Here is a 12,713-nt window from a genome sequence, read left to right as displayed (position 1 = left end):
CATGATGAGTTGGCCTTGTGTCATAGCTGGGGTATTACATCCATCTTGTTGTAAACTTGACTACCGAGTATGTGTTATAAACTCGTGGCAAGTATGGGACGTTTGGGTCTTTGGTTGGTCATGTCTTTCAAAGCATGTAATTTGCAAACAGTGTACTACAGGTTGCAGAAGTAGCAGGCTTCGGCTTGTCGCTTAAGGCTCCGAAGAACAAAGGTGAAGGAGGTGGAAGCGAGACCTTTTCAGGACATTTTTGATGCAGACAGGACAGAGAGAAAGATGCAGAATATTTTCCATGCTTTTGGAGGACAAAAAGATCCTAAATGGGGAGGATTGATCCAGATGGCTCCAGAGAGACACATAGGACAAAGATGGCTCAAAAATCAAAGTGTTGGGAATGACTTTGAACCAGGACCATATCGAAGACCTAGTCGTCCTGATTGTGGAGGTGCGAATGGTTCATCAATCCGAGTCCGAATGATGAAGTTATCGCGAAAAGAGTTGCTATGGTTCCTTTGAAAAAATGAGGTTTTTTCATAAAAATGGACTTTAAGCCTTTATAAGGCAAATCGCAGTCAGAGGCAAGCGATGACTGACATTAGCGCTATTCAGGCAGTGATCGGCGATATCGGTGCTTGCAAATCGGCGATGGAATGTCAACGCTGACAATCGGAAAAACCCAAAGGCCAAGGATCAGGACCCCTGGATATCAGCGAATGCGATTAGCGATCGCCGATATCGGCGATCGGAACGATCGGCATCGACAATTGGCGTCAGCGGATGCCGAGGGAAGGACCCTGAGCTAAAGCGATAGCGATAAGTGATATAGCACGGACCCGATCGATTTATAGGTTCGATTTTACAAAATTTGAAATCCGAACATTCTGATTTTTCAATGTGTTTCAGTGTTTTTTGGGTTTTTGTATTATCATTTTAAAACGATAAAAAGTCTATTTTTTAAAGGTTGTTGCGCCCGCCGATTGTTCTATACAAACGGCTTCTATTCTTAAGCAACAGACCTCCGATTTTGAAGCAGTCTTGTCCCAAACGTGTTATAAAACACGATGGGTGACAGAGAGCTGAGGCGGGAGAAGGGGGAGAGAGAGCCTGCATGCCAGAGAGTGCCCAAGAGCCCAAAAGCCTGTGCTAGAGTGCCAAGAGCATGGATGCAGAGAGCCAAGAGCGGCGAAAGGCTGCGTAACAGAGGGCGAGAGCGGTGTAACAGAGAGCCCAAAAGGTTGCGTGGAGAGGCTGCGTGGAGAAAGGCCTGAGAGCCTGAGTATGCAGAGGAGCATGAAGCCAGAGCAATGCTTCAAATCCACAGAGCCACAGAGAAGCATGGAAGCTAGAGGGCGCTTGAAGTTCTGATAGATCGCAGAGTTGCAGTGACATAAGCCAGAGCGCTACAGATCCAGATAGCTAGCAAGCTATAGAGTGAGAAGTCCAGAGCAGTTATTCTTCTGTGATCAATTCTTCTTTTTGATCAATTTTGCTTGATTGATTCTTCTTTGATCGATTCTTCTTGTAATCGATGTTGTGAAATCGATATTCAGCAAGCTTTAGCATTTTTGATAGCTATGTTTCATATGTCCACTTTCTTGTGCAAGCAGCCATCTTCATGAAGATCAATGCCTTGAGAGCAATGGTCTGAGCAGCTTCAGCCGTGTGACATCCACTTCTTCAGATGGCCTGTGGTGTGAGGTATATGGTTATTGTCCATGTGCTTCTTCTTTTACATTATGTTGCATGGATCCTTGATTGATATTGATGCAGGATCTTGTTTATTTCATGTTGTCATGATTCCTTGCTTCATGTTATGCGGAATCTTTCATATTATGTACTTGTTGTCATAACTCTTTACGTTATGTTTTGAGATCTCTTGTTGTATGTTGCTGGAATACTCTTGTTGTCATCATGCATGTGTTTTGTTTTAACATCCCTTTTGTGCCATATTGGCAGGATGCGCACCACGCATGTTTTTGTGTCATACTAATAGGAGTCTTTTGATTGAGAGTTCTAGTTGTGGAATATCTCTTAGAGCCACTCCTGCGTGAGGGCATTTTTTCCTTGTATGATCGAGACATCATCTCGTGTACATTACCTTATTGACAACACATAATGCAGCAGCCTACACCATCTTGACACCCGGGCCCGGAGATGTAGTCCCTCATGGACGAATTCCGTTATCAACGCTTATGTTTTCATGTGCTTATGATTTTTATGTTCCTCTTCTTTACAGCATGCAAATGTATTTATTAATGTTCTTTTAAAATGCAATTTTAACACATCACGAAAGTAAAAGGTCTGTAAAGGGTCCTTCTTCACACCCGAACCTGGATCACCTACACAAGCTAGAACCATGCCAAAGAAGAAAGTTACACAAGTATGGAGAAGGAAGCAAATACAATCCCAAAATCTCCTAAACTCTCCAACCAACAACTCATGTTGTTGACCTGATCTTTGACAGTCTAAGCATTTGACAAGGAGACTCTGCCAAAGGAATATCATGCATACAGTTAGGGAGATCTTATGATGATTAGGCATACTTGCAGAAGCTATTCATGGATGGATCCTCTGAAATCCTTAATGAGCCACATGGACAATCATCCTTTGAAAGATCGTCTCTCAGGAGCAATTCCATTGAAGAATATGATCCCTTATTCATCCATGATCTATTATTGAAGATCTCTTCGACTTGATCACTAAGCAGGTAATATTTCATGAGCTAGAGGAGGTCATATAGACAGGGGAGTTGGTTCATCATGTGCAGGAATGTAAGCACATTTATCATGGACCACAATGCCAGAAAGAAGAGCACCAGGACAGGGGGAGTACCTGGGCACCCCATTTTCCATTATTGTCAAAGGGGGAGAGAATGTTGGAAGCACAAAATTATTGCCATCAATGACAAAGGGGGAGATTGTTAATCAAGGTTGTCATTGATGTCAATATGGCATTGACCAAGATGTCAATATTCGTAAGATGGCTAATGATAGTCAAGACTCTTGTTTGACAAGGATACCATGAATGAAGATGTCAAGCTACTAAGAAGAAGTCTTGTCCTAGATGCCTATTGTTCATAATGTATCACTGCACTATCATGATGACATGATGATTAAAGACATAACAAGTGGAGACCTCACTTAAAAACACTTGGTGATAAAGAAGAAGCCCATACTGCCCTAATATGCTCTTGGTGATAAGTTGAAGAAAGCTTGGCCCTAAAACTGAAAGTTTAGTGTGCACTTATCAAATCTTTAGATTAACATAAACTAAAATTGTGTGAAGGTAAATTCAAGGGTAAAAACACTACATTCTGTCAGCAATAAAAAAAAACAACAGATACAAGGAAGCTAACTTCACATAAAATATACATATCAAGATGACATGGATGAAGCATATCATGATGACATTATGACCCTAAATATTAATGTCTACTTGTTTTTATAAATCCTAAACATTAGTTCTAAAATCTTAATTCCTAAACACCTATGCAAACATCATACATCTATACCATTACCATGTACATAAAATTACTTTGTTTAATGGAAGACAAACATGGCATACATGTTTCCTATGGCCATACATGGCAGACAATGTATAATTGCAGCATGTACATGATACAATGGTAGACAAGGCCTTTTACATGGCAGACAAGTCTTTTGATGAGATACAACACTCGCATGGCAGACATTCTTTTGCATGGTTCTTATATCATCCATATTTCACATGGCAGACAAATGTAATGCATACATCACATGGCAAATAGAAGTAATGCATACATCACATGGCAGACAAATAAAAATGTTAAAAAAATATATCCTAAAGATATGTCGGCTTCAACAAAAGTTGGCCTCTCCTCCAACTGACATATCTATTCATATAACTCAAAAAACTAGTATATATTAATGTTTAAAACTCAACATTCATATTATCCAATCTCGATGATCAATATAGATAGGAGGCTTAGAAGGAGACAGAACCCGAGGAGGAAAAATAAGATTAAATGTTTAATCATATGCCTTATCCAATTCGATGAAGTGATCTTGGATAACAACAAAGGGTTTACACCTCTTGAACTGAAGGCTGAGGAAAAATAGCTTAATGATATTTATGTTTTGGGTGTCAAAGATTGTGTTGAGAACAGAACCTAATCACAGAAAGTACAAGGAAGCTCAGACTTGTTGAACTCAGTCAAGAAGAGCATACCACTTACCTCACAGAGTATACAAGTATTTTGGAGAGGTGTTGTGGTACTCTCTGCGGTGGAAATAAGGCAAGAATCTGAAGCTAACCAAGAGATAATTTCTAAAGTTTGAATCTATTATTTGTCTTGGTCAAGTTTCAGAAGGAAGCCTGGTCCACTTGAAGAAATCTCCTTTGCACAGAAGCCTTGAAACTCAAAATTGTCCTATTTTCTATCATTCAGTCTAGGATTATAGTCATTATTTGAATCAAACTTTGAATTTAAGTACTTAGGGCTTTGATCAGTGAGGTATTTGAAGACATGGGCAACAAATAAATTGAAGCTTTTGGACAGTGGACAAGGTGAAAGTCTGATGCAATCTTATAAAGCAGTTGTGCAGAAGATATCTTATTCGAGGACCCTTGAATAATTGAAGACCCTGAAGGCAGCATTGAAGCACACCTATTGAAAACACACTTGATGAAGCACATTCTGGACCAGCATTCGAAGACAACTACTTGTTCAATTGTGAAGACTAGTGAAGAACTATTGACTTGTGAAGCATTCTTGAGCATTCCTTGGAGAAGCCTTCATTGTCTTGGATAGTTCTTGGGAAATTTATTGAAGACACCTTGAGGCATTATTGAAGACATCTTGAAGCCGATCTTGGAGACAATATTGGAGACCATGATGTGTTGATGTCATCATGAAGTGACTTGGAGGATAGGGTTGGGGCCCTAGAGGATCGGTGTCCTCAAGAAACGAGGTCGGACCCTGTAGCAGAGAAGGGTTGGTGCCCTAGGGGTTGGAGCCTCTAAACACAAGGTTGGTGCCTTAAGAAGATAGGGTTGGTGCCCTAGAGGTCGAAGCCTCACATAAGTCCAAGTTGGTGTTTTAAAACAGGTTGGAGCCTCGAAGATTGAAGATCGGTGTCTTCATCTAGGGTTGGAGCCCTATATATATTGTACTTGATTCATTGTAAAGATTATATTAGTAAAAACATTTATTCCTATTGTTCATTTTGTGTTCTAAATATAAGTGATCTAACTGGTAAAAGTTACAATTGAAAAGGAATACTAATTCAGCCCCCCCCCAGTATTTCCAACAATCTATTTTAGTTCTAAATTTCTGAATATGGGATGGAAGTGGACTATACAGGACCCGCTTCTCATCCATGTGTACCATCAGATTTTGTGGGAATCTCAATTTCACCCCCATTTTTATAAAATCTACCTAGGGTAAAGGATATCCTGGTTATTTCACATCTCGCAGAATCCTAATGAACTTCAAAATAGTGCGCAACCAAATGTGTGATAATGTGATTTGCGATATTGCATCGCAATCGTAAAATCAGCATTCTCGCATATTAAGCCTACCACTTTAAAAGTTTTCCTTCTTGTTTTTGCATTGTGGTACATTAATGAGTAATAAAGGCAGCAACAAGGAACCATTAGTGGCTATTTAATATAGGTTAATGGCATTTATGTTAAAACGCGACTCGACGTGATACGATATATTTTCATGTGCATTTGATTAAAACTAATTTCTTGTCACCTTTTTAGGTTATCTGTATCAGTCATTCTCATTGTCATTCTTGCTTGTGTTTATCTGATAACTTCCGCTTTGCTTCATTTCAGGAAAAATCCGCAAGGAGCATCGTTAGAAACAATGGGAAAGAAGGGAAAGGCAATTGCGTCCGAGAAATCAGAAATGATCCCTCTTTTCTCCAATACTACGTGCAACAGAGACAGAGGAACTACGACATGGGAAGCCATGTACAACTTGTTAGAAGAGGAGCAACCCAAGCCACTGGAAAAGAAAGGCCACGACAAATGCTCAGGAGTCATTTGATGCCTCCTATTTCGAAACAGCGTGTTCTTTCCTACACTACATAGATATACGACAAAAAATAATCCCATACACGGACATGGTCAAATGGGTAATTGACGAGGTAGACATTGCAGACCGAACATTCAAGAATCACAGGCAAGAGGTCATGGGTCTCTCTGAGCAAATAGCCTACGACTAATATACCAGTTACCTGAGCCACAAAAGTTTTACAATAAATAATTCCTTGAGCAATTTTCCAAGGAAAATGAGGACCCAGTAGACGTCACGCAGACCTGGAAATCAAGTGAAGGCAAGCTCAAATGGGATAAAACGGGTATGTACTCTACAACATCCATTTCTCCCACTCATAGTTTCGCAACAACAATGATATGTAGATTGTTCGGTAAACCCGATAGCACCAAGTTTTCCTCGAAATGGCTCCCATTGATAGATGCAGTAGTGAATGCAACAATAATGAACTAGGCTCAAATTCTATTAGACAATTTGGCTATGGCCATTATATAATATAGAAGGAAGAGAAATTCTTCTCTAAGAATGTTTCCCCCCTTTTCATGAGTGCTTTTGTAATGGATGCAATCTGTTTTAGTTCTAAATTTCCCAATATGGGATGGAAGTGGACTTTACAGGACCCGCTTCCCATCCATATGTACCATAAGATTTTGTGGGAATCTCATTTTTATCCCCATGTTTATAAAATATGTCAAGGATTTATGCTACCCATCCATAAAGAAGCATACAACAGAACCGCCACTAGGTTTTCTAGAGAGGCCAAGGAAGATATCTTGCCAGTAGCCAGATGGTTTGGGGAAAAGACCTTTACCTACATCAAAGTATTTGGGAGCATTGTTTCACCGCATGTTCTCCCATATTATGTGCCTAAAATACTAATGGCCAGAGAAATAGCCTACCAAACAGCAGGGGAAGGCGGATTAAGCAGAGGACTGAAAGAGCAGAAGAAGGCCATTTGGCCTACATTTCCATTACAATGTGGTGCATTTGTGCTACATGATTTTGGACATGCATGTAAAGAAGCAGAAATTATTAAATCTCTGAAACTAGCCACATTTCTGGGAAGGCAGTATGACCCAAACGGCATTGTTAAAGATTTTACTACTATGGTAAAAGTAAAGCAATCACCCATGAAGAGGACGCATTTGATGACCTCTTCCTACAAGCAGAAACATATTCGCAAGTGTTGCATTTGGCATTGGTACTTTTAACCCTAGATGGTGTTAAGGCTTTCCATATGTATAGGGAAAAGAGATTATTAAAGGTCCCATTGGACCTATTGCAAATTGAACCAATAAGGGAGCCAACTCCCAGTGTAAGCTTAAAGAGAAGCTCCAAAGAAAACTCTAAAGAAGAAACCCAAGAGAGATCTACGCATGAGTCAGAGCACTTAGAGCATAAGTCTCAAAATGGGGGAGGAAACACCAATAAAGAGTCTGAAAAGGACACAATTATTTATCCATGCACATCTAATACTATATGCACTTAGCATATTGTTATTTAATATATATTCAATGGACGTGCATATTTGAACTATTTCATCTCTTGCATTTTTATCATGCCTATGCTATTATTCATTATCATATGACAACTTCTCAAAACATTAAAGAAAAGTATTAAAACTAGCAAGAGATAAGTTAAGAGATTCCCCCTTGTAGGAACCATTCTTAAGTACACCACACACACATACACATATATTTTTTAAAACCAAAACTGAGCATGAGATAATATCACACAAATTATTATATGCACGATGCCATGCATGCATTTTTATTAGCAAAATAAGTTGTGTGTGTAGAAATTTCTCTATAGATCAGCTACCTCTGATACCATGTAGAAATTCTCACTATAGATTAATCTGATTATGCAATGTACTAAAGCAAAATACTCAATCTACTTCTACTAACAAACTTTGCAGAATCTTAATCAATTTGAGCAAGATCAATCGAAACACATATAACAAAGAAGAAGAAATCATACACATGAAACATAGAAGAATACTCTGGGGAAAACCTCAGCTAAAAACCCTGCTATCTGTATTATCATACAAGGTGGAAATATCTCTGGATTACACAAAGCTTTAGCTCTCAAGCTATCCAGCTCTCAGTACAATCTCTCACTGTTGCTCATAGACAGAATAGACAACACATATGCCTTCCTTCAGTCCTCCAAGCCTCCTATTTCCTTGCGCAATTCTCATGGGTCCTCTAGCTGCAACATGTGTGATTCTCACCTCACACACAACATTGACCTCTGAAATAACTGTGCAATCCTGAATGAGTTGATTCCTTCTACATGGATGAGTTTCATTTATAGGAAAATTCCTCCAACTGATAGTACAATGTCCCTGTCTTTAATCTCAATTGGGTCTTTCTCTAAACTGACATGCATTGGTTATTTATGATAGAATATTCAGTTATCTGGAGAACACTAGTTGCATGCATGCATGCATTAACTGACTGAACTCACAATTAATTCCTCCAACTATTTGGAACTAATTTAACTGGACTTAACTCATTTAACTGAGCTAACTAATTACAACTCAAATACAACTCATCCTTATCTCCTTAATTAAGGGATAACTTCCTCAATCAAAGGAATAATTTTTGCATGTCTTCAAAAAGACTTCATCTTTGATTTTCACCAACTAATTAACTCAAGATGAATTAATTAATTATTTTTCAAACTGCTGGTGAGACTAAATTCGAATTTTAATTCTCAATTTTAATTTAGGGACTAATTAAAATTGGAATCTATCCTAAAATGCTATTTATAACAATGCTATTTTTAGCATTTCTATTTTTTGTTATTTCCAACAGAGTTGGAGCATATCCTGAAATGTTATTTATAGCAATGCTATTTTTAGCATTCCTTGTTGCTATTTTCAACAATGTGTTCCAGGTTACTGAATTACAAGGTAATAAGCATGGGAGGGTTTCCTCAAATTAATCATTCATTGAATAATGACAACCAATATAAGAATCATACAATAATTCAAGGCACATATACCAACAATTAAGAAATTTACAAAATTACATCACTTCATTAACATTTACAATCCAATAATTTATTACAACAAAAATAATCACATAGGAGAACTTTTCGAAAACCATTGATATTGTTCACCAAGGAGAAATGGAATCTTGATCTTAGTTCCACTGGTTCTTGTGCTCTATTAATGTAGTTCTTGTACACATGTAGAAATTTTTGTGTCCCAACTGAATGTTTCTAACTCATTGATTGACATCCTATCCTACTCCTTGGGTACTTTTCTTCCCCATGGACCCTTGAGTTGTAATGAGGTTGTATGATGGAGGAAGAACACTAGTAAATGGAGGAGAGCACTCCAGCTCAAGATTTCTCACTCCAAGAGCCTCTACTCCACCAAACTCACTATAGAACTTAGTAGTCACTCTAAACACTAGTATTAAGATAGTAATCCAACAATAGGGAAAAAACGTCCCCTCTCTCATAGTTTACTCCTTTTACAGGAGGTTTCATAGGTGACAATAGTCACTTCATGCAAAAATAATTATTTTTATTAATCCAATAATTTGATTATTCACCTATCCATGTGTCAGCCTCTCACCAAGGCTCTCCTAAAATTATTTACTTAATTTCTTATTAAAAATGATATTTTCCTTCACCTGAACATGATTCCTCATTTATTCTCCTCATTGACCCTTGATCTCCCTTTTATAATCTGTATTATGTGTTTATTATTGAATTCAACTAGTAGGTCTTAGATTTTGTTCCCCAACTACTCTCTAGTTTATCTCAAGTAGAAAAATTGGATGGAGATCTTTGTGTTATGCTCCTACCACGTGGAAGTTCTCTCATCAACTAAATTTTTCTAATTTTAAATTATTACTCTTTAATTTCATACACAACCTCTTTTCTTAATGAGGTTAAACTATCATTGGATTAATGTTTCTATTTAACTCTATGTCCCCTTCCCCTTTTGTTATTATAACAATAACATACTTTGGAGTTATTTTAGTACACATTATATACTTCAGGTTTTTCAAAAATGGGGAGGGCATAGTTACTCATTTAGTCTAGTTTTTATAATTCTTCATGTTCTTCCTTTTCCCAAGGTTTGCTTCTAATTTAATTAATTTGATTCTAAAAACTCATTGACTACATTTTTTGAATTAGTGTCTATCATTGCATGATCATCAACCCTTAATTATCTTTTACTTTTTAAATAATGAATCCATACAGGTGAGGATAGTTTTAGGTAGAGGAGGAATGACCTGTTATAGAGTTTTATGAACCCAACGTTTCGGACTACCAAGTGAGTCCATCATCAGGGGAGAATGCGTCAATAGATATTCTTAAAATCATAATGATGTATCCAAGAGCTATAATTAGGGTATATATATAAGTTATTAAACAAAAGAAATAAGAAAATAGGCCGGCTCTTATCTTTTTATTTAATTAATTAATTAAATTATTTTATTATTATTATTATTATTAATTTATTTATTTATTTATTCAAGGGGATAACTTAATCGAATAATTTTATTATCTACAGAATTAATTATTATGTTTATTAATCTATTTTAAATAATTGGTTCAATTGATCCATTAATTTTTTTAAATAATAAATTAATTTGTTTGATTAATCAAATTAATTAATTTAATTATGTATTCTTTACTAATATGTTTATTCATTTATTTACATTATTAATTTATTAATTTGATTAATTAATTCATTAATTAATAAGTTTACTAATTACTTATTTTTCTATTTCTTGAATTAATTATTAGGTTTAATAAATTTATGAAAAAATAATTTTTATTTATTTATTTATTTTTATTTTTTATTGATTAATTACTATGTTTTACTAATTAACTAATTTTTGATAGTTAATTAAACGAATAGATTAGTTAACAAATTTATTATTTATTATTATATATATATATATATATATATATATATATATATATATATATATATTTTAATAAGTTTATTAATTTAATTTAATGTACTTATTTCTTTGTTTAATTATTTATTTATTTGATTAATTTGTTTTATTTGCTTAATTTATTTATTTATTTTTATTTTTATTTTTTTATGTTTTATTTATTTATTTTTTTTATTTTTTTGGTTTTAGTGAGTTATTTATCTATAATTTCTAGAGTTTATTTATTATTATTATTATTATTATTTATTATTATTATTATTATTATTATTATTATTAAGATTTGAGTAATTACACCTATATGCCTTCTATTTGTTATTTTTTTTTAATGATATCAAATGATTATATGTGAAGAAATCTATAACTAAATTATGTTTATGATTGTTAATTAAATGTATTGTTTAAGGAGGATATTACATAATTGATGATTTTAATATTTGTTTATTTTTACCTTTTTAAAGTTTTTTAAGGGAATATAGTTAATTATTGGCTTTTAAGGTTTCAATTAATGGTTTCCAGGTGTTGCTTAGTTTTAATCCATCGTCCCGATTTAGGTTATTCTTCCTTTTTTCTATTTCAATGGCTTCCTTGATTTTCCTTTTGAGATAGTGGTCTTCTTTTCTAACCAGTTTGACGTCTTCTATGCAGATGTAATGAGAGGAAGAGTGAACATGTTCAGCTAAGGCTGATTTAGAGGTCCTTTCTCTTCTTAGGTCAGCAGTGTGTTCTTTAATTCTAATATTAAAAGGCCTACCCGTTTTGCCTATGTATTCTTTACCGCATGAGCAAGGAATCACATAAACACCTTTTTGATGTTTAGGGTTTATGGGATCCTTGACAGAGTTGAATAATTGTCTGATAGTATTAGCAGGGGTGAATGCTACATTAATGTTATGTTTATTAAGAATTTTAGAGATTTTATCAGTGGTGCCTTTTATGTATGGAAGGGAGACTTGAGGAGTGGATAAATTTTGATTTTTAATATCATTGTTAATCTTGTTTAGTGATAGGTGCATAGCTTTCTTGATGGTATTTCTATTGTATCCATTTAGTTCAAACACCTTGTGAAGATGGTTAAGCTCATCATTTAGATGGTCTGCATCACATATTCCTCCTCTACCTAAAATCTTTTACTTTTTTCTTCCTGATGCCAAGTGTGTCAAGTCAATCGCACCTTTTAAGAACTTCCCTTCAAAATTCCATGGGTGCCATAATACTTTCCCTTCAAGCATCTTGTGACTATGAGTGGAAAAATTGGTGATGACAATGGAGACTACTATCATCTCTTGTGTCATCATCTATGGTGAGACTAATGGTGTAAGGGGTCGATGAATATTCCTTGATGTGTACCCTCCAATAAATCATTGTCAGCGACCCAATTTGAGGTTCGCCCCCATGGCATCGTAAGCTTCAAGGCGAAGGCATACTGACACCTTCCAACCCAAGCCATAGCGGGAGTGCTAGCGGGTGGAATCATGGACGTTGTCCCACCCCTCCCATGAAGTTCCATATATCTTGTACAACCCCATCACCCATGTGTGATTTATTCGACCAAACAACTTACCTGTGCCTGCAACCAATGTCATGTCATTAGTAATCATAGTACAGTATTAAATTGAACTTTAAATTTTAGTGTCATTAGTATGCAGTTGATCAAACTAGAGGATATTGACTCATCACATGCAAGTGCATCTAGGTGGTATCTTGATAGACTCAATAATCATCAGCAATATTTGTTGATA

At 35.8% G+C, this 12,713-nt stretch overlaps 1 protein-coding gene across 2 annotated transcripts in view; it reads left to right on the top strand.

Annotated features, from left to right (window-relative positions):
* LOC149220105 (uncharacterized) overlaps nucleotides 1–11,978 on the top strand; it is a 520,911-nt gene extending 508,933 nt beyond the window's left edge. For both annotated transcript variants that reach the window (XM_089382729.1, XM_089382728.1), the window contains one exon: nucleotides 11,620–11,978. In XM_089382729.1, coding sequence (XP_089238855.1) covers nucleotides 11,620–11,654 — 35 coding nt within the window. In that variant the 3' untranslated portion in view covers nucleotides 11,655–11,978. The remainder of the gene's footprint in view (nucleotides 1–11,619) is intronic.
* The last annotated feature ends 735 nt before the right edge of the window (nucleotides 11,979–12,713 follow it).

The sequence above is a fragment of the Pinus tabuliformis genome, chromosome Q (assembly GCF_031772625.1).
Source record: "Pinus tabuliformis cultivar Carrire ecotype Pingquan chromosome Q, CPIR1, whole genome shotgun sequence".
NCBI classification, from domain to species: Eukaryota; Viridiplantae; Streptophyta; class Pinopsida; order Pinales; family Pinaceae; genus Pinus; species Pinus tabuliformis.
This window is presented reverse-complemented; position numbering and strand designations above follow the sequence as displayed.